The sequence below is a fragment of the Tribolium madens genome, unplaced genomic scaffold (genome assembly GCF_015345945.1).
Source record: "Tribolium madens isolate multiple individuals breed KSU strain unplaced genomic scaffold, Tmad_KSU_1.1 Scaffold_97;HRSCAF=244;Tcas5.2_LG3a, whole genome shotgun sequence".
NCBI lineage: Eukaryota > Metazoa > Arthropoda > Insecta > Coleoptera > Tenebrionidae > Tribolium > Tribolium madens.
In genome coordinates this window covers 1225760-1246808 of record NW_025401069.1, presented here as the reverse complement: position 1 = coordinate 1246808, position 21049 = coordinate 1225760, and the positions used below count along the sequence as shown (strand labels likewise).

Sequence of the window (21049 nt, the reverse complement as noted above, 5' to 3'; positions counted from 1 at the left end):
TTGACGAAGCTCAATTATTTGTAGGTTACTATCGATGGCATTATTTTGATACAACAACACTCGCTCAAATTTCGTATCGCAGATAGAATTCAAATGGTTTAAAATCGCATAATAATAAAGCGCGTTTTTCCACAAGCAGTTGGACCTGCTATAATAGCAATAAACCGAGATTTGAAGTCCATTCTATTTCACAACACCAAAACAAAATGATAACTTTTGCTACGCATTGGACTATTAAAGAAAACACAATATACATTTTATTTAATCATTTATTACTATTATTATCACAGACAGTTATAATCATTATTTTCTCTATAATACTTTACTCTACCTTCGACAGCTGTTTTTACATTCACAGGCAGTTTCAAAACTATCTCATACAATGTTGCATTTTGTTCATACCGATTCTTAATAATATCAAACAATTTTTGACATAAATTCTTACAACCGTTCTCCATAACATCAAGTGCAACATTATTTATAAAACTGTCGTAACATGGATAGAACTTATATTGAATTCTCCTTGAATGAAGCAGATTCAATAAATGCTCACCCATATTTACGAGAGTTTTAATAGTATTCAGTGATAAATAAATACCCTTGTACATACTCGGTTGACTAGGTATAAATTGAAGAGTATTATATCTACAAACCACCACGACGTAGCCACTTAGCATACACAACATCTGACCTTCTGGAACACTAATTCCTTCTACTTCTTCCTCCTCTCTTGATTCAAAGATCTTGCTCATTTCTTTTAAAAAGTCTTCAAAGGTTTCAATAGAAAAACTTATCGCCGATGTTAGCTCCGGATTGTGAATTTTCAACAACGGTACATAATCATGGAGCGGTTTTACCCCAATAGATAAAAGCTTACTACCAGACTTAGTAATAGGATATACCACTTCATGGATTAAACGAAACTTCTCGTTGATTACCATCCGAGCCGTTCTCTCAGCTCCTTCAGCTTCATTTTTTTCGATGTTGTCGGCCATTTCGACCAATGTTCGCTCCAACACAGGATCCGACCATTCAGCTGGAGTTATGATGTCTTCTTCAGTGTGGATAGGCTCAGGTGACCTGGGGGGTTCAGTTTGCTTAAGGTCCATTTTAGATATTCTCGCTAATTCTATGGGCTGCGATGGTTGGGGTAAGGCAGCTGGAAATATTGACAAAGACGACTTCGAAACAGATGTAACTTGCGAAGCACTAATTTCTTCTTCTTCTACACATCCACCATCACTCGGTGTTTTAAAACRCTTCGGAGAGGATTTTTTCAAAGGTGTAGAAGGTWCACGCTTTCCAGGCATCTAACATCAGTTCACAAAACTTAGTAAATATTTAAAATATTGTTTAAAAGCTTACCTTATTTTCACAATACACCAAGACGTCTTCTTCAAGAACAAACACGAAATCAACACTGAATATTTTCTTGAATTTTCTTTAGTCTTATATACTGTATGACATATAGTAAAATTGTAGCGGACAAAGTGTAGCGGTCATTAAGAGGTAAAATTGTAGCGGTCATTAAGAGAAAGTTGTAGCGGTCATTAGGTAGTGACCTCATTATTAATTACCTTTGTCGCCCATAACATTCCTTCGCACATTTCAGTGTCCCTTGGAAATGCGGTATTACCCCACTAGACGAATTGTAATGGCCCCCGATGATAGGATTTATATTGAATTTATACTTTATTAATAAATTTTATATTATTATTTTTTGTTGTTTCATTTATCTTTAAATAAAAATTAATTAATTAATCAATCAATTAAGGGAAAGCTGCTGCGGTCATTAAAATTGTAGCGGCGAAAGTGTAGCGGTCATTAAGAGAAAATTGTAGCGGTCATTAGCTAATGACCTCATTAGCACTAATTGCCCGCATATAACTACTAATAATAGCAGCGCCTATTCTTGATACAAAATTTTCCCATTTGTTCGCACTTTTGATAGGAAATAAATTTAGTATTAACACATTAATTTATTAGGGGAGTACTTATTGGGATTCGCAGAACCTTGCCTGCCAATCCACAAAATGATTTAGTAAACCGTGCAACAAAAATTTGCGAAAAGCTGAAGAAGCTCTATTAATAAACACCCAAAGTTGGGCCGAAATAAAAAATGCACTATTCTAAAATTTCGCATATTAGAGACGAAAATTTTCTTAACCTTGACCTGCAAATCTATCCAACCCTCTAGTTCAGCAACGTCCTCAACGTAACCCAAATCCTCGCGAAGACGGCAGTGTCCTCCTACCTATGAGAAAGATTTTCCTTTCAGGTAGACCTGATGGACACCACACAACCGCGGCCTCTACCAGGGCCAAAGTAGTGTTCTTTAGCCACATGGTATTCTCGTGGATACTGGACCTGACAGGAGTGTGCGTGACAGTGTGGATGTGACTTTTATATGCATATTTTTATTTTATTTTATTCAATGTAATACATCTCAATAAAGTTGTTAACCTTGTATAAGTTGAAGTGTATTATTTGGCCCTTCAAAGAAAATACAAAACAAGTTAACAAACCAAAACTTATTACGTATAATCCATCACTTGAAATTCAAGTTCACCCAGATGCAAGTGTCGGCGGAATTACTTTGTAATACATCACAAAACCTGGTGGCATATTTTAGTCGTGTAACCACATCAACCGAACAAAGTGTACCACAGTTACGAATTAGAAACATTGACAGTTATTATTATAATAAGCAGAGGCCGAAGCCTATTATGCTCGGAGCAAACCGAGGAGACACTAGTAACAATCAAAACAGCTGTATTAAATCACTGTTCGTTCATTAAGAACAGATAGTTATTTCCTCCTCAGCACTTCTGATCAGCGGCTAACTTAGACTTGAATAAGGTTAAAAAACTTTTTTAAGAGGATCCTAATCTTTTTCTATTGCTGAGATTGACATTTAGAGTCAATCACAAAGACGGAGAGAATCAACAGTGAAGTAAAAGTGAAATAAAAATAAAAAATAAAATGGATCCGACAAAGAGGACAAATTGGATTGATTTGAGGTCTGTACTTGGGAGCGATTTTGATAGGTTAGAAAATGATTTTGTGAAGAAATTTGATGCACAAAGTCATGAAATTGCAAAGGCAGCTTTTGAAACTCTAACTATATCCAGTCTTAAAACCAATTTAAAAGAAGTGGCAAAAACCATAGAGTACTCAGGGTTTAACCCTCTAGTTATCTTGACGGAATTTGAGAAAAAATGTAGAGCTGCAGCAAATAACACAGGGTCAACGGACATTAAAGATGACTCTGACAAAACCATTTTGACCATCCCACACAAGGGGGATTTAATTCTAGATTTATCCTTATTAGTGTTGCTATTTGTTATGCGGGGAACTGTTGACAGCAAAATAATTGCAAAGTCTCAAGTTCAATGGGTTGAGATACTCACTCTCAAATTTGATACATATGGTATAGATTACAAAAGTAAACACCCTAAGATAGCTGATGCTAAGACTATAACCCTAGCTAGACTTGCTGGAGCAGTTCCTCAGTTTGTCGTAGCATTGATGCATATGGGTGTTGGGAAAGTTTACATTAATAGAGATGATTTGAGTAAGCATTCGGCATTCATTATCCCAGGGCAGTGCTAACCCAAATGTTCTCCGGAGTAGTCCCGCGATCAGGGATTGTTGCGACAGATCCTTCAGTGAAATAAGAGCCCTTATAGGTATGCTTTATCTGGCTGTGGTAAAGAAAAGCCACCATGTGAATGTTATAGAATTGTGGATGGTACAGCACCGGAATGTTTTCGCGCACCAATGTCTAGTAGAAGATTTCTGATATTACTATTATTATTTATATAGGTACGTATTGGTGATTAAAACTAAACGTGTTTACATATTATCGAATTTTCTGTAATAAAATCCAAAGTAAAGAAAGTGAGGTTAGGTTAACAATGCATGTGGTTTCAGATTTTCGTAATAGTGGCGCAAAGCAAGCACGTCCTAAAGTTAAGCGCAAACGCATTTTTTTTTTGAAATGCCGATGAAAAAGGGCTTATAGCAGTTGAGTCAAACCTAGTAAAGACGTTTATGTTCAACGCAGCAATGGGTGTTTTAATGAGCGAAATTCATGCCAGCATGCGAGATCTGGCGTATAACGTTGTAGTAATACAATATATTAATGAAAAAAATTACACATACAACATCATAACTATTTTACAACTTAGATGAGGAGGGCCAGATTACGGATGCTTCATGTTCGTGCAATAGCTATGCCATCACATGATGGTACTGTGTATACATGGGCATCATAACATTGCCGTTACTGATGTCGAATACCAGTGGGCTGCTCCACCGAACAGGAGATCAAGACAATTGATGAAATTTATATGGAAAAGTCACATAGATCGACGAATCGGAATTTGAGTAATGAGGAAATAATCACCCAATTAATTAAGATTAGAGGAAGTTGCCAGATGTGGAGGACTTCCTCTTTTGGGAGGGCTATATACAGGCAGGCGTTGCCAACCCTTAACGGAAACTGAAAAAAAACGACATTGTTGAACAAATTCGGCTGGGAGTATCTTGTAATACCATTTCAAAAAGAGCAGATATGCAAAAAGCAGACTAAGTTTCAAAAACATTCAATATTTGGCCGAAAAAATAATCTCACTGGCAAACGAAATAAAGCGGAGTCCATATCAGTTCAAATTAATGTGGCAGAGTGGAATGCAAATGACAACAATTTTTTTTTTTTAATTGGAGACAAACACGATATACTAGAAGACGACGATTTTGTATTAGCTTATGCGAACAGCAAAATGAAGTATATGCTTGTCACCAGAAGAAGGTAGAGACATTATTTACTGTGATGAAACCAACCTTAACAGTTCTTACACTGTACCATTGGCTTGAGATCATGGTACAAATCATGTTTCAAATGCACCAGTATCAAAAAGACAACTATTAATTATTTTACACGCTGGAGGTGCACAGAGTTTTAACAAGAAAGTCTGTTTTAGTCCTAGATAATGCCTCATATCATAATGTACCAGTGGAGCCAAGCCCCAACTCGTCTTGGAAGTTGTGTTAGAGTTCAAAGGGAACGTAAATATAAATACAAATAATTAGTTATCACTGTTATCAGTAAAAGTACAAAAAATTTGTATATAAATGGAAGTAATGTATTAGAAGATGCAACATTGTAATACCGAATCTCTGTCGGTTCGAATAAAAAAACATTATTTTTAAAAATTCGTTATAATTTCCAAGTTATATAAGTTGCAGAGATGGCTCACTGAAAGAGGAATTTTTATGAGGCCAAGGAGCAGAATTGTATAAAAAATAGTTATACACAAGACAGCGACTAAACATTTCATGATAGACAAAATTCTTGCGGTGAGTGATAAACTAGCAAAGTCAACAATAAATTAAATCCGACAACAAGAGCTAAGGTTCCTACATGATACGGAAAATTGTCAGTTGTTTTTTCTCAGAAACCAAAGCTTGAAAAAAATCTACCTTCATGTTTATGCTTAGCTGAAAGTCTTTCATCACCATTCGAGATTTACAGTTTTAAATCAGCTATAAATAAAAGGTGGAAAAAGCCGTGTAGAGAAGCTTAACTCCCATCGGGCGCGTCCCCCCCAGTTAGAAGATAGGGGAATATCCCCACCGGCGGCTGTCGGCGGGTATGGGTGAAATAAAATAGCCCCTGCTGTCCAAATAGCGCAAAGAGTCCTTTACTAATGAAACGACGACTATATTATAAATAAAGTGCAAGTCAATGGGGCAAAAACATATTAAAAAAAAGGAAATTTAAAAAAGATGCCGAAACAGATATATTTTCAGAAGTTATTAACAAAGAGGTGTGCCGAACTACATACAATTTTATAGAATCAATTATTCAAATTATAGTAAACCACGTAGAAACGCTAGAAAAAAGGTTTAAAACATTTCCTGTTTCTTTACCTAAAATGCTGATTGTCAAAAACTTCTTAGACGATCTAGCCTTCTCTCAAAGTGAAAAAAACCCTGAATATAAAAGATGGAAGTTAAGATTATGCATTGTCTTTCGTGGTTTGTTCATTGAATGAGTTTGTGTGGTGATTATTCTCGCATAGTATGCAAAATGCCTCAAAATCAACAAAAACGATTTCAAGAAAAACTTATCAAATAATACCGAGTCTTATAAAGTACTTTGAAAAAAAAAAAAAAAGCAAAATGGTGGTGCCGTGGAACTACTGCTTGCTGTAAAAAAAAGAACTACTCTTGCCATTGGTGTTTCGGAAAGAACTATTCGACACATTTTAAAGCGTAAAGAAGATCCGAACGTGAGTGGCAGTGATGAAAAAAATGAGAACGAAGAAACATTGATGAAAGTGTTCGTTGTGATTATAAATTAAGTTATTTTGTGTTGTCTAATTGGCATAGGTAAATCCAACAATGCGAATGGTACATTGCAAGTTAGTAGAAAATGAAATGGTGAATTGTTCTGAAGCGACGCTCCGAAGGTTCATTAAAAAAATGGGCTTTGTTTTCATGAAAATTAACAAACAAAATGTTTTAATGGAGAGTGAGCGTAAAAAAAATGACGCCGTAAGTATTTGGAGGACATTATTATCAGACGAAACATGGTTTGATACCCATGATACAGCTAAAAAAGGTTGGAGTGACAAATCTCCAAAATGTACGTTGAAAAATCCTTCAAGTAGGGCAAAAGAGTCATAATATTACACGCAGAGTCGACTGATGAATTTGTGCACAATGTTTTATTTTTAGCTGCTAAAAATCTAAAAGATGCAAGGGTTGATTACCATGAAGAAATGAGTGGTCAAGTTTTCGACCAGTGGTTTGTGGAAACTTTGTGTCCAAATCTTCCTCTCAACAGTGTTATTGTAATGGATAATGTGTCATATCAATCTGAACAGTACGATAAAGTTCCAAATTTATCGACAAACAAAGACAAATTCAAAATTTTTTAGAACAAATGGAATATCATCCAAGTTGCACTAAAAAAGAATTACTCGAAGTGTTGAGGACACGTACTTATGAAAAACAATTTAAGGTGGACAAAGTCGATAAAGAGGCGGGTCACACAGTTTTGCGGCTTCCTCCCTACCACTGCATCTTTAACCCCATCTAATTGGCTTGGAGTCAATTGAAATCGTTTTTAAGGCGAAATAAGAACGTGCCCACATTTGGTACAGTAACCACTGACCTGATCTAAAAAGGAATTGAGCGCATTACCAAAGAAAACTGGACTAATTATATCAAGCATCTTAAAGAAATTGAAGAGGTTTATAGAAAAAAAAATTGTTAATGAACTTATAATATAAATTAATGGTGATAGTAGCGATAACGAAAACTGATTAAAAATTTATTAATTATAAAAATAAAATTTTATGTTGATGCTGTTTTTTATTTCTCTATTGCATATTATTATAATTTATTAAATAAATATCAATAAAATAATAAAATAAAACTTTTTAAATTACCTACATCCTAACATTTTTTTTTAAGTCCGGACCATTCTGACGTGCTGCTTCCATCCTCACTGATATTGTTATTTATACTTCTCGTCACGATATTTGAACTGTCGTAAATCTTAAGTCGGGTACCCGAATTACTCTTAACAATAGAGACATTTGGGTTGTTGTAAATAATCCAACAGTAAACACCATCTGGGACACCAGATCAGAATGGTCCGGACTTCAATAATTTTTCAATTTGCAATAGTTTTGAATGTTATGTTAAATAAAAGATTTTACAAAATTATAAAAAGAAACAATATGTTGTATTTTAAGAAAATGTACCTACAATAAGAACAATAAAGAATGATGCATAATTATGTTGTTGACTATATTGTTGTTTTTCAGAGTGGACTCCGATGATACATTTATTTGTTTGATTATACGATAATAATAAACCCTTATTTTGAACATTAACAAGGTTGGTACTGAGTTATTTTTGTCCTCTTATCGGTGGTAAAGGGAGGTAAACTGATGACGAATCCATACGTAGGTATTTAAAGAAAAAATTGACATTTTCTCAGACACTTTTGGCTTTGCTCTCCAGCGCGTTTGTCTCGATATTTAGTTTTGTTCGTTGTGATTATAAATTAATTTATTTTGTGTTCTCTAATTGGCATAGGTAAAGATGAAAATGAAAATAATCAAGAAATTGAGGACCACAACGATGTTCAAGATGAACCGTCTTCATCGAACAAAAATAATCATAAATTTTTGACTACGGGTGAAAAACAAATTGTTCTACAAGTTTTCCAAAATTTGCAAAAAGATGAAAAAGAAAATGCAGTGACTAATTTAATTAAGAAGGCAGCAACTCTCACGAACAGTTCCTACAGCACCGTATTTCGTATTGTGACGCATGGTATTGAAGAAAGAAAAATTCGGAAGGACAAGGGAGTATCTCTACGTCTAAATGAGACGACACATGCTCATTTGATCAGAAAAACGATTTATGATTTTTTTGATGAAAAAATTTCTCCAACAATGCGAATGATACATTGCAAGTTAGTAGAAAATGAAGTGGTGAATTGTTCAGAAGCGACGCTCCGAAGGTTCATAAAAAAAATGGGCTTTGTTTTCACGAAAATTAACAAACAAAATGTTTTAATGGAGAGTGATCGTATAAAAAAATGGCGCCGGAAGTATTTGAAGGACATTCAAAATTTCCGTGAAAAAAATYGTCGAATTTTTTATTTAGACGAAACATGGTTTGATACCCATGATACAGCTAAAAAAGGTTGGAGTGACAAATCTCCAAAATGTACGTTAAAAAATCCTTCAAGTAAGGGCAAGAGGGTCATAATATTACACACAGGGTCGACTGATGGATTTGTGGACAATGTTTTATTCTTGGCTGCTAAAAATCTAAAAGATGCACGGGTYGATTACCATGAAGAAATGAGTGGTCAAGTTTTCGAACAGTGGTTTGCGGAAACTTTGTGTCCAAATCTTCCTYCCAACAGTGTTATCGTAATGGATAATGCGTCATATCATTCTGAACAGTACGACAAAGTTCCAAATTCATCGTCAAACAAAGAAGAAATTCAAAAATTTTTAGAACAAATGGATTTATATTATCATCCAAGTTACACTAAAAAAGAATTACTCGAAGTGTTGCGGTCACGAACTTATGAAAAACAATTTAAGGTGGACAAAGTCGCTGAAGAGGCGGGTCACACAGTTTTGCGACTTCCTCCCTACCACTGCATCTTCAACCCCATCGAAATGGCTTGGAGTCAATTGAAATCGTTTTTAAGGCGAAATAATAACGTGCCCACATTTGGTACAGGAACCACTGACCTGATCAAAAAAGGAATTGACCGCATTACCAAAGAATGAAATAAAACTTTTTAAATTACCTACATACTAACAAATTTTTTTAAGTCCGGACCATTCTGACGTGCTGCCGCATTCTATCCTCACTGATATTGTTATTTACAACCACCCTAATGTCTTATTGTTAAGAGTAATTCGGGTACCCGACTCAAGATTTACGACAGTTCAAATATCGTGACGAGAAGTATACAAACCTCGGTGGTAATATCATTACCCCTTGTGCTTTATCCGATCTCGAGGCTAGCGCCTCGCGATCGTATACATAAGCACTCGGGGTAATGCCATATTTACCACCTCGCTTGTAATGTACTATTTATTTAGTAAAAATTCTTATTAATTAATTCAATTGAATTTCCCTTAGTGGCATACTTCTGGACGCTCTTGGATCAATTATTTCCGGAAGTAGTGCCCTCATGTAAAATTTCTCCAACTTTGACTCCATTTTTTGAGAGTAGAAACAGACCAAAAATTATTGAAATGAATTATTTGAAATGAATAATTATTCTGTAGTCTGTATGTATGAGAATTATGAATTATAAATTATAAAACATTTATATAACTTGCAATTGTAGTGAAATTATAATTTTCATTTACGCGAAAGGTATTGATTGTAAAACAATTATAAAAATCTCTAAAATTTTCTTTTACAAATTCAAGACATCTGTGTCATCAGCTTGTCGGCGGGTGTGGTTGTAAATTTGGGTCTAATTGTTTGCGGTTAGTTTTTATGTGGGGGTTGTAAATAATCTTGTGCTCACTCGATTTTCGATTCCAAATCGTCCTACCTCTGTAGAGGTGTTATTTATAAATATTTATAATATACAACAATCTACATTTTGACTGTTTTAAAAGTTCGGAAAAACGTCTTAAAATGTATTTTTTTAAAATGCGCACTTTTATTCAAACTTTCTCTACCTATATTTCAATTTGTAGATAACCTATCGCAATTCTAAAACAGTCAAAATGTAGAAAAAAAAATTCTCTTTCACATGATACCAAATTCATAAAAATATCTTTAGTAGTTTTTGAAATACAGAGGTAGACATTTACATTGGAACTCCCATAAGAGATTTTGCTCCGGCCGCCTCTTAAGGATCCAAGAAGAACTTCATGCAGAAAACGATAATATGGGGTCTTCACGCAGGAAAACCAAATGGTTTTGTCGATGGGGCTAGCAGGATTTTTTTTTACTTCTACTGTCAAGAGCGACGATTATCACAACATCATGGACCACGATTAGTTTGGAAAATGGGTTCAAGAATTACTGTACAAAGCCGCTAGGCTTGTTGTACAGTAATTCTTATATGATACTTATCATATTGGATAAGACATCCTACCATTCGAGGATAAAAAAAATAAGTAATCGACAGCAAGTTGGAAAAAGGCGGAAATAATCGAATGGCTTCGTGAAAATGACATAACGTTTAAAGAGACACTATTGAAGAAAAAATGTTGCTTCTTGCAGGGCTAATAAAAAAGATAGCATCTTATCGATGACAACCAGCAGGGCACAAGGTTTTGCGTTTATCACTGTCAATTTAATTCAATATAGTTAATTTGGAATCAGGCAAAACAATACTATGACAAACACTGAAAGAAACGCAGTGAATAAGTTGTTTTGGTAATGTGGGAATGAATCAACAGACTAAACCTAACAGTTGGAAGAATTGTTTTTCCCACGTTGAAACTCTCAGTGATGGTAACAAGAGCAATTAATAAACATTTTAGTTCTTTATCCGAAGAATATTAATTACATGGACTGTATTTCTATTATTTCATTTTATAGAAACGAATATTTGTTAAACATTTTTAAAATAAATTTTAATATTTGAGTCGTTACATTTTTGTTACCACTGATTCAGTATTCTGCTTCTCATCAGGTTTTACGTCACTAGTTTTCCCTAATAAGGATTTTATTGTTTTCCTCCCTAACCCTTCAGCAGAAAACAAAAGACTGTTTGGTTCACTTTTAGAGTAAACTACATATCTTTTTATCCCTATGATAACAAGATTTATCCCAATTTATTGGCAGCAATTATAACATTAAACTACTAGTTCACAATAATAGCACTAGGTGAATTACATAATCTTAAAGATAAAATTAATAAATTGATAAACTAATATAATATATAAAATCGATTGTGGGCATTGTGATGCAACACAAATACGAGTACCACTGCAAAAATTTAAATGAACACCACAGTGCAAGGAATCAATTTGGAGTAAGAGACTAATATTAGAAGCTATGTATGTACATACATTTATTTAAACAAAAACAGTGTGAACCATAACAAACATTATATACAACACATTGATAGCTCCCATCTTTGACAACATAAAAAAGTAGTCTCAATCCGTCATTTCATTTTAATCTGTTTGTGATATAAAAATTGTGAATAATGTTAAAATCAAAATAGGTAAGTTCTGTAGAAAATATTAATTTTATGTATAAATATTACGTTTAAAACACGTTGAGTACACTCAGTACTCACACGGTTTTTTGATCTATGATATCAACAATGTGAAATAATTAAATGAAAGTAACTAAATAATAATCATTAAACGACTTACCCTACCGTTGATATGGAAATTATCATAAATCTCTACCTCGTATTGGGTAGGAAAACACACACCAAGATTAGAAGTCTCCCCTTTAAACGAATTCACCTTTTGTCTCACTTGTCAAACCACCACAGATTCGGACTTCCACCTCTAGTACTGACTACTACAGAACTAAGAAGTTGAGAACACTGAGAACTGACGACATGCTGCATGCTGTCGACGACTGCGCCGCAAACAGCAGTGTTGCCAGATTGGGCAATTTGTCGAAATTTGGGCCATTTTCTGTATCTTTTTGCGACATTTTTTACGTGAATGTCGCAATGCTCTTTTTGGGCTGCTTTTAAACTATTACTAAACTACGTACTTTTCTAGTGTTGAGATATGTTGTAAAATTTTTCATCCCCCTCAGAACATGTTAAATTTTAATTGAAATATTTATGATAAAGATGAAGATGAGCGGAACAACTTATCATATGTAGTAGAGATGATAGATGAATATAAATAAATATTTAGTAAGTATTTAGTAGGAAAGTGTTTTTTTTTGTATTACTGTGTTCATGTAAAATTAAAAATACTGGTAATTAAATGGTCAAGAATTTTAATATGCGACTTTTGGGCGACATTTTTTTAATGTGGTTGTGCCATCGCAAAAAAGTCTGGCAACACTGGCAAAGAGAGAAAACTACATTCCCAGATAAATATACTGGCTTTAAGCTGTTTGCGCACGATTAGGCGCAGGAAATAAAAGCAGATAGAAGATGACGCCATTTTGATGCTTCGACGGTGACAACCGTGGCGCGAATTTGCTACACAAAGAGTTCTTTGGCAGACTATTTCCACAGAAAAATTTAAATAATACAATTTAACAAAATTGTATGTTCAAAAATTGTTTTTTCTTTAAATTATTATACGGGAATTGCAGCGAAAATACTGCATTAGTCCAAATTGTCGACAATTTTCACTGTATTTGACCGTTATTAACTAAAAATAAAAATTTTGCAGCTTTTTGATTGCCTTAAATCTTAATAGGCATTTGAAAATTCCAAGCATCGGGTAAATTGTGCGGGAGATAAATAAATATGGAAAAATACATTACTGCAACAATTGGAACCATAATAATTATTAATAATTAATAATAATAATTATCCGATACACTAAAGAAAGTGTTTGGATTATTTGATGTATGTCACATGCTTAAGTTATTACGAAACTATTCAGCAGACATTAAAGTAATTCTGGACATTCTCGTTTATCATGGGCCTTCAAAAATTCAAAATAAGCAGGACTGGAGACCATTTGAATGATTTTTACGAGAGACTCCAAGAAAGACACCATTCCTTGGATTTGCCATCACTATAAATTCTGTTCTAGGGGTATTTGATACTTTTGTTCGATAAACTTTATTTAATAGAAATCCCAACTTTGAGTCTGCGCGTAAGAGTTGCCGGACCCGGCATTGAAGACAGTATGACAAATTTTCATGGTAAAAACTTGTCCAATAATAGTAAACATACTTAAAATGTTAAACTAAATAAGTAATGGATTCTGCACATACCTTTACATGGCTTAGGAAATTTGGAGTTGCTTTGGAGACCCACTGATTAAACCGGAATTGGCACCAACACATATGTTACACTTTGCGATTATTTTGTTTTTATTCCTAGAAACTTAAAACAAGTGGAAATTTTTAGGAAGTTCATTTTGGTTTGCTTCACAAGTTGTCACACAGGCACCAGAATAAGGAATGAAAATGATGTCATGCAAAATTTAGAAAGTTTTAAAGCATTAAAGCGTTTACTTGCTTTCCATATCATTAACTTTTCCTCGAATAAGAAGCTTATAGATTAGAAATTCTTTTTCGAAAGTGGTCGGGTCCAAGGAGGTACCGATTAGAGTACAGTTTGTACAAATATGGAATTTCACATTAATACGTCACAACATACAACAAAATATAAGTATAGATTTCTTTCTCATAAGTGATAATTTGTTTCACAATATTGGGAATAGGAATATTATTAATAACAGTAAAAAACTGTACAGTTTTCTTCACATTAAACTTGGAGATGATAAACTCGCGAGTAGAGTTTCGACTCAGCTCGACCAAAGACGGCACTGCTGATTATTCTCCTAGTTTAAACTGTTTTAACAATCCTGGAAACTTATTTTTGAATTTGACAAGATTAAAAAATTTCGACAATCGTGCGAAACTCTTTTCGTCAAGATCGTCTTGCTGTAATTTCTCAAGCATATTGATACTTAAATTAAGATCGTAGATTAAAAAGGCCATAAAATTCCTTCCCAAGTTTTTATTGGAGTAATAATTGTATCCAATCTTGTCAAAATGCAATAAGAATCGATACAATTCGCAAAAACCAAATTCATAATAAACTAGATTAAAGCGTCTGGAAATAACTTCTGTTCCGTAACTTGCACAAAAACAAACAAATTTAGTTAAAACATCTAGTGAAATCCTGTTGCAAAGATATGCCAATTCCAAACGAAAATCTTCCTTAATAGATTCAAACAAACTGATTAAAACAATATCTTCAAAAGTGTGTATTTCAGTGGTTTGTGTTTCAGAATTCATTAAACAGATTTGTACAGAATTCAATTCATGGCTCACTTCGGGATCCATTAAATCGAAAAGAAAGCACGGTAACCTTAAAACCTCCCCCAGTTCTTTCATTTGTTTTTTAGTGTATACCATGTTTTCTGTAAGCTCAACAATTGCGTTAAGATACGGAGATTTTTTCATTATTAACGAAGTGGAGATAGATACAGTAGGCCGTGACCGTTGCAACATGCAGCGCCATCTCAATTTAAATAGGTAAACTTTGATCAGAGCAGGTTCCTACCTTTGCAAAACCATTTTCCAAGTTTGAAAAAGATGGTTGGAAATTGATTTTTATTTACTTGATAAAAGTGGTGTAAAAGTATTCACACAATTATAAAAGGTAAGTTTAATTTATAATTTATAAAGAATTATTATAATTTATAGCATTCTTCAAAAATAGACGATAATGTACTTGTCTAAACATGTATGTCCATGACGATAGACAATTTTACTTCGGAGTATAATTAATTAAAAATAACTGCGTAATATTTTATTATGTAAAATACACAGTGTTTTATTATTATTGTTAATTCGTACAGTTTATTTAAAGCTATGGCCAGACGAGGGCTCACCGAGGAACAACTTCTGGCATGTCTGCTTGAAGACGACGACTCAATTATTGGTGGGTTATCTGATGAGCAAGATGACGATGATGACTTCGAGCAAGCTAAAAATTTAGTTTTGATGGAGGAACGGCAGGAAGATATAGAAGCAGATGAAATTTTGGAAAATAATGAAAAACCCGATTCCGAAGAACATCAAGGAGAAATAGTGACGGAAGAACATCAAGAAGAAATGGTGACGTAAGAACATCAAGAAGAAATATTGACCGAAGAGCAAAGTGAAATAAAAGAACAGCTAAAAGCTTTTTATGAAGAATTCAATATAACGGAAAAAGAAAAAATTGAGTGGTTGAGTAATGTAAAATATCAAACTAGACCAATTAATTGGCACGACCCAAATAATAATAATAATGAAGAACCAATTTTTGACGTACCGCCCACAATAATTTTTTTTTAGAAATATATACCAGACAGCCTATTTCAACAAATGGCGGAAATGACCAATCTTTATGCGACTCCAAAAAATTCCCCCCCCCCTTTTTTTCCCTTCAAATACTTCCGAAATAAAAAAGTTGATTGGTATCCATATTATAATGGGGAATTTACAATTCCCAAGAGCAAAACTTTACTGGAACTCTTCGCTTGGTATTCCGATTATAAAAGATCATATGAATTTTAACCGCTTTTATAAACTAAGAACTCATATGCATTTAGTTGACATTACGGCTAGGGGTGACAATAATCAAGACAGATTGTGGAAGGTACAGATTGTACAAATATGGAATAAAATTGAAACTTTCCACAAATTTGAAATATTAAAAAATATATTTTTGTGAAATGTAATTGTATTGCGCCAAGAAAAGTAATTAATTACAGTTTCAATTACAATAAAAGTAATTTACTTACTTTTTTTAAAGTAATTGTAATTAATTACTTAACAACACTGGTGGTGACCAATTAAATTCTTGTGATTTCTGTGATAAGTTTTGCTGCTCATCATTGAAGATAAAAACAAACTGTGATAGTAATCTTAATTTAAGCCCTTTTTGTATCCTTAAAGCTGTTAAAAGAAGTAAACCAAATAACGTGTGCGGAGCTAATCTACTAGGGTTCTTAATTGTTGATTGTATAAACAGTCTGTCGCTGTTTTCACATATATGGAAAATTTCTCATACTGTTCCTATATTTAAGTCTGGTGACAAGTCAAATATTGAGAATTATAGAACTATTGCTCTTTTGCCAAATATAGCCAAACTATTTGAATGTATATTATCAGATGTACTGTATTTTCATAACAAATTAATTTCTGTTATTAAGACGCTTTTAACCGGAAGACAACATTCTGTTTTATTTGGTGGATTCAAATCCACAATGTATTGCGTAGATAGCTGTATTGGACAAGGGTCAAACTTGGGTTCTTTGCTATTTATTATATTTTATAATGATGTAGTTAGCTGATTAGACTGTAATGCATTTGTATTTGCTGACGACTTAAAATTAGCAAAAAATTATAACTTGCGTCAACGACTTTTATAACTTACAAAATAGCTTAGACAGACTGCAGTCGCGGTGTGATACAAATACGGAGAACTACATACCAGGTGAATAAAAAGTATGGAACGAAGCGTTTTTTTCGTAAACTAAGCACTTTACGAAAAAAATAATTAGTGTAGCGTAAAGTACAATTAAAATGTGACCATTTATCAAGAATAACATTTTTCGAAATTTCTTTTAGTTTTCGAGTTCTAGAAAAAAAAAATAAATGGCAACCCATCATGGTAATTTTTTTAATTAAAGATTATGATCTAAAAATGACCTCTAATTAAATAAAATTGTTTTTTAGCCAGTACTTTTTTTTAATTAATTGTTAAACTTACGTTCCGAGCTCATCACGAAGATTTTCCGAACTTAACCGAAGTGGTTGTTTCATGCTTTTCATCATGATTTCTATGGAGGTGCTTTGGGGTGGTTTCGAATGGACTAAAAATAGAAAAAAATGATTTGTTTTTACATCTTTTGATCCATCCGGAACTACCCTAAAGCACCTGCACCAAAAACCGGGCTCTCCAACGAACAAAGTCATGAAAAGACTCCCTCGTTCAAGTTCGGAAAATCTTCGTGATGGGCTCGGAACGCAACTTTAACAATTTATTAAAAAAAGCACTGACTAGAAAACAATTCTGTTTAATTAGAGGTCATTTTTAGATCATAATCTTTAATTAAAAAATTACCATGGTGGGTTGCCATTTAAAAAAAAAAAAATTCCAGAACTCGAAAACTAAAAGAAATTTCGAAAAATGTTATTCTTGATTGAATTGAACTTTACGCTACACTAATTATTTTTTTGTAAAGTGCTTAGTTTACGAAAAAAACGCTTGGTTTCATACTTTTTATTCACCTGGTACTTTAAAAAATACACAATATTTGTAAATATATCACTTTGTCTGAAAGATGCCGACAGAACGAGCTATCTTTTTTTCATTTCATCGAATTTGGAAAGGATTTTGTGATTCATTTCGACTTGACTCTTTGCTTTAGTGGCTTCGTTGTGTTTTTAAGTTTTCTTGGTTTCGTGATATAAAAAAAAATCTGTCTTTTTCAGGACAATTTTGGTCTTTTGTTGTTAAAATACGTATGTCTATTATTTATTTAAACATTTGTAATTAATGATAATTAATATTGTTTTGAGTAATTCTAAATCAGAATGGGTAAAACAAGAGTATTCGCAAGTCGAATAAAAAAACGAAGCGCTCGATCAAATACTGCAGTTCCTCGCGAAAAAGCTAAACGTGTCAAAAAAACATCTTTGTAAGTAAATTAATTATAAACAAAGTGCATATTACTATTACTAATATGATGTGTAATTTGTTAGAGATTGTGAAAATACGCCTTCCATTGTTTTTTCTTGTAAAAATACAGTGGAGAACTCTAGAAAAGAGGCGGTAGATCATAATGGTAAGTAAAAAAACAATTATCAAGACATGTAAAGTGCATAGTTGTGGTAATTCTGTTTAGTGCTTATGGAAAATGTGGCGGTATTTCCAACTTCCGACTTCCAAATGAATTTGGAAGAAAATGAAGATGTTTCTTCTATGAATGATCTTCCAAATTCTTCAAATGAAAAATTGATGACTCTTGACGAAGAATATGTAAATTCATTTTCATTTATATCTTCTGAAGACTATGAAGAGTACATTAATATAATAATAAATTATTCTTTATTTTCCATATATGTACCAGGTGAATAAAAAGTATGGAACCAAACGTTTTTTGCTTAAACTATTTATTTTTTGAAAAAACTAATTGATGAGTGATAAAGTACTATAAAAATGTGATGATTTAACAAGAATAAAATTTTTCGAAATTTCCTTTTGTTTTTGAGTTCTACAAAAAAAAAAATTTTTTTTAACCCTTTGTGAAACCACACACTAACAAATTTTTTCTTTGCTGCACGCTGGTTTTGGCCGGCAACCACTCCGTCTAAAACATTTTGTAGAGCGCCCTCTCTCCGATGCTGTATTTATTATGTAGCTTACAGGTTTCTTTACTTTTAAAATTACAAAGTTGTATTATAGTTGTGTTAAAATTTATAGCTGACCAATTCAAGTCAAAAATCTGGGCCTACAGGAAAAAACAAGTAAGTATTTATATAAAATTGAGTTGTTTATGATCTTTCAATGTTTTGTCGACCATCAGTTAGATCGAATAACATTTTCTGATAGTTTGAACTTACTTTTTTGTTGTGGTTTCAGTTTCATACCACTGTGCAACATTTCGAATCCGAAATATTTCCAACATGAATATCAACGTAGACGAACTGGCTTCAGATCAAGCGTTTCAACTGATAGATGCTTTGCCATCTGATGGAGAATCAAATGCTGATTTAGAATCAGATTTTGAAAATGATTTGCTTGAAGAGGGCGATGCGGAGCAGGAACTTTTAGAAGTTTCTGATGAAGACGAGGTAGAAACAGGATTTTCAAGTGAGGACGAGATTCCGCTTTCCACTTGTTGTACGTGGAGGAAACACTCTTTTACACCAAATTTGGAAATGTTTTCTGAAGAAAGTGGACCAGTTGCAAATTATTTTTTTGGATTAGAGCAACCAATCGTTTTTTTTTCTCGTTTCTTTGATGATGATCTTTTGAAAAATATAGCATTCCAGACAAATCTTTATGCGACGCAAAATGGCAAGAGAATTACACCAATTAACCTTTCCGAATTGAAAATTTTTTTAGCCATTAATATTTTGCTCTGAATAAAAGGTTATCCTAGTTATAGAGATTGCTGGTCATCGAAGCCCGAATTACGTGATTCTTATATAGCCTCAATCATGACCGTAAATCGATTCGGATTTATTTTGACAAATTTACATCTTAACGATAATTCACTTATGAAAAAAAAAGAAGAACCTCGGTTTGATAAGTTATACAAAATTCGACCTCTGATCAATGATTTACAGGAAAAGTTCGAAAAATTTTACAAACCAACTAAAGAACAAGCTGTTGATGAAACAATGGTCAAATACAAAGGACGCGTAGTATTCAAGCAATACATGCCGAAAAAACCCATTAACCGTGGTTTTAAAATTTGGGTTCGAGCAGATTTGTATGGGTACGTATGTGGATCTCAAATATATACTGGTAAAAGTAACAATGAAGCTGAGTTGGGCTTGGGTGAAAGAGTTGTAAAAGACATGACAAGAAAATTAGAAGGAAAAGGTTACCATGTATACTTTAACAATTTTTTTACGACTACAAACTTAGTGGAAACCCTAAGAAAACAAAAAATTTATTGTTGTGTAACAATTAGATCAAATAGACGCAATCTGCCACTATTACAGACAGACAAAGAGTTGCAAAGAGGGCAATGGGACTGGTTTACTAAAAACCAGGTAACTTGTCTGAAATGGAAAGAAAGACAAGCGTGCTGTGACATTGGTGTCTACTATTCATTCCCCTGAAGGTTCCACAACAGTAGACAAACGCGAAAAAGATGGATCTATTACCACAATTCCTTGTCCTACAATTGTTACTGAATATCGAAGGTGTATGGGCTGTGTAGACAAAGCAGATATGCTCAAAAGCTACTATGCCATTGACCGAAAAAGTCGAAAATGGTGGCATCGCCTTTTTTGGCATTTTTAAGATACTTCGATTGTAATTCTTTTATAATTTACTCGCAGTTATCTCAAAGCAATCTAAAACTGAAAGCATTTAGACTTGCTATCGTTACGGGTCTTGTCGGAGCGAATTCTGCAAGAGCAAACATGGGCCGTCCAAATGAATCTTCTGCAGACGTGGGAACAAATAAATTCAAGATTTATGTGCCGAAAGAACTTCGCTGCGACCAGGACAAACATCTGCCTGTACACGGTACATCAAGAGGGTGCGCAGTATGCAGTACGGCCAAGAAACCACATAGAACACGATGGGAGTGTAATATGTGTAAAGTGGGTCTGTGTTTAAGTGACAAAAAAAAATGTTTCGTTAAATTCCACAACAAAGATTAAAACTGTTTCGATTTTAAAGTTTGAGTTATTATTTTCTGTTACGTTATTTGAATTTTGTTATTTTTAGTTTTTAATATCTATCATCACATCATGTTCAGTGGTTACCATATGAAACCATATAATAAACAAAAAAATAAAAAACTTTTACAATTTATTCTTGTATATATGTACGCCAATCGATGCCAGCATTCAGATTGTCCAAAAATTTTTAATTTTTTCACAGGTCAAATAAGTTGTGCTTCAAAGGGTTAAATGGCAACCCACTATAAAATCATTTTTCTCATAAAAGCTATACTCTAAGGATTACAACTATCTGCTTTATATTAATTTTTTTCAAAAAATTTTTTTCACATAAATTGCAATTTTGACAAAAAAATATCGCATAACTCAAAAACAAAACAAAATTTCATTCTGAAAATACGATCACATTTTTTATATTACTTTAATTTATATTAATTATTTTCTGGAG

General features: G+C 33.3%; 2 protein-coding genes and 1 pseudogene across 2 annotated transcripts; 1 reads left to right on the top strand and 2 right to left on the bottom strand.

Moving 5' to 3' along the window:
- Positions 1 to 43: 43 nt before the first annotated feature.
- Positions 44 to 1667, bottom strand: LOC123015018. Its single transcript, XM_044414430.1, has 2 exons — positions 1366 to 1667; positions 44 to 1310 (listed from the first exon to the last, which is right to left on the bottom strand). Exon 2 carries the CDS (start codon positions 1308 to 1310, stop codon positions 285 to 287), a length of 1026 nt encoding a protein of 341 aa, XP_044270365.1. The 5' UTR covers positions 1366 to 1667; the 3' UTR covers positions 44 to 284.
- Positions 1668 to 8129: 6462 nt separating this feature from the next.
- On the top strand, positions 8130 to 9512 carry LOC123015021. The gene has a single exon (XM_044414432.1). The coding sequence runs from the start codon at positions 8478 to 8480 to the stop codon at positions 9330 to 9332; it is 855 nt and encodes a 284-aa protein (XP_044270367.1). The 5' UTR covers positions 8130 to 8477; the 3' UTR covers positions 9333 to 9512.
- A 4303-nt stretch (positions 9513 to 13815) lies between these two features.
- Positions 13816 to 14646, bottom strand: LOC123014788 (annotated as a pseudogene).
- Positions 14647 to 21049: the final 6403 nt, after the last annotated feature.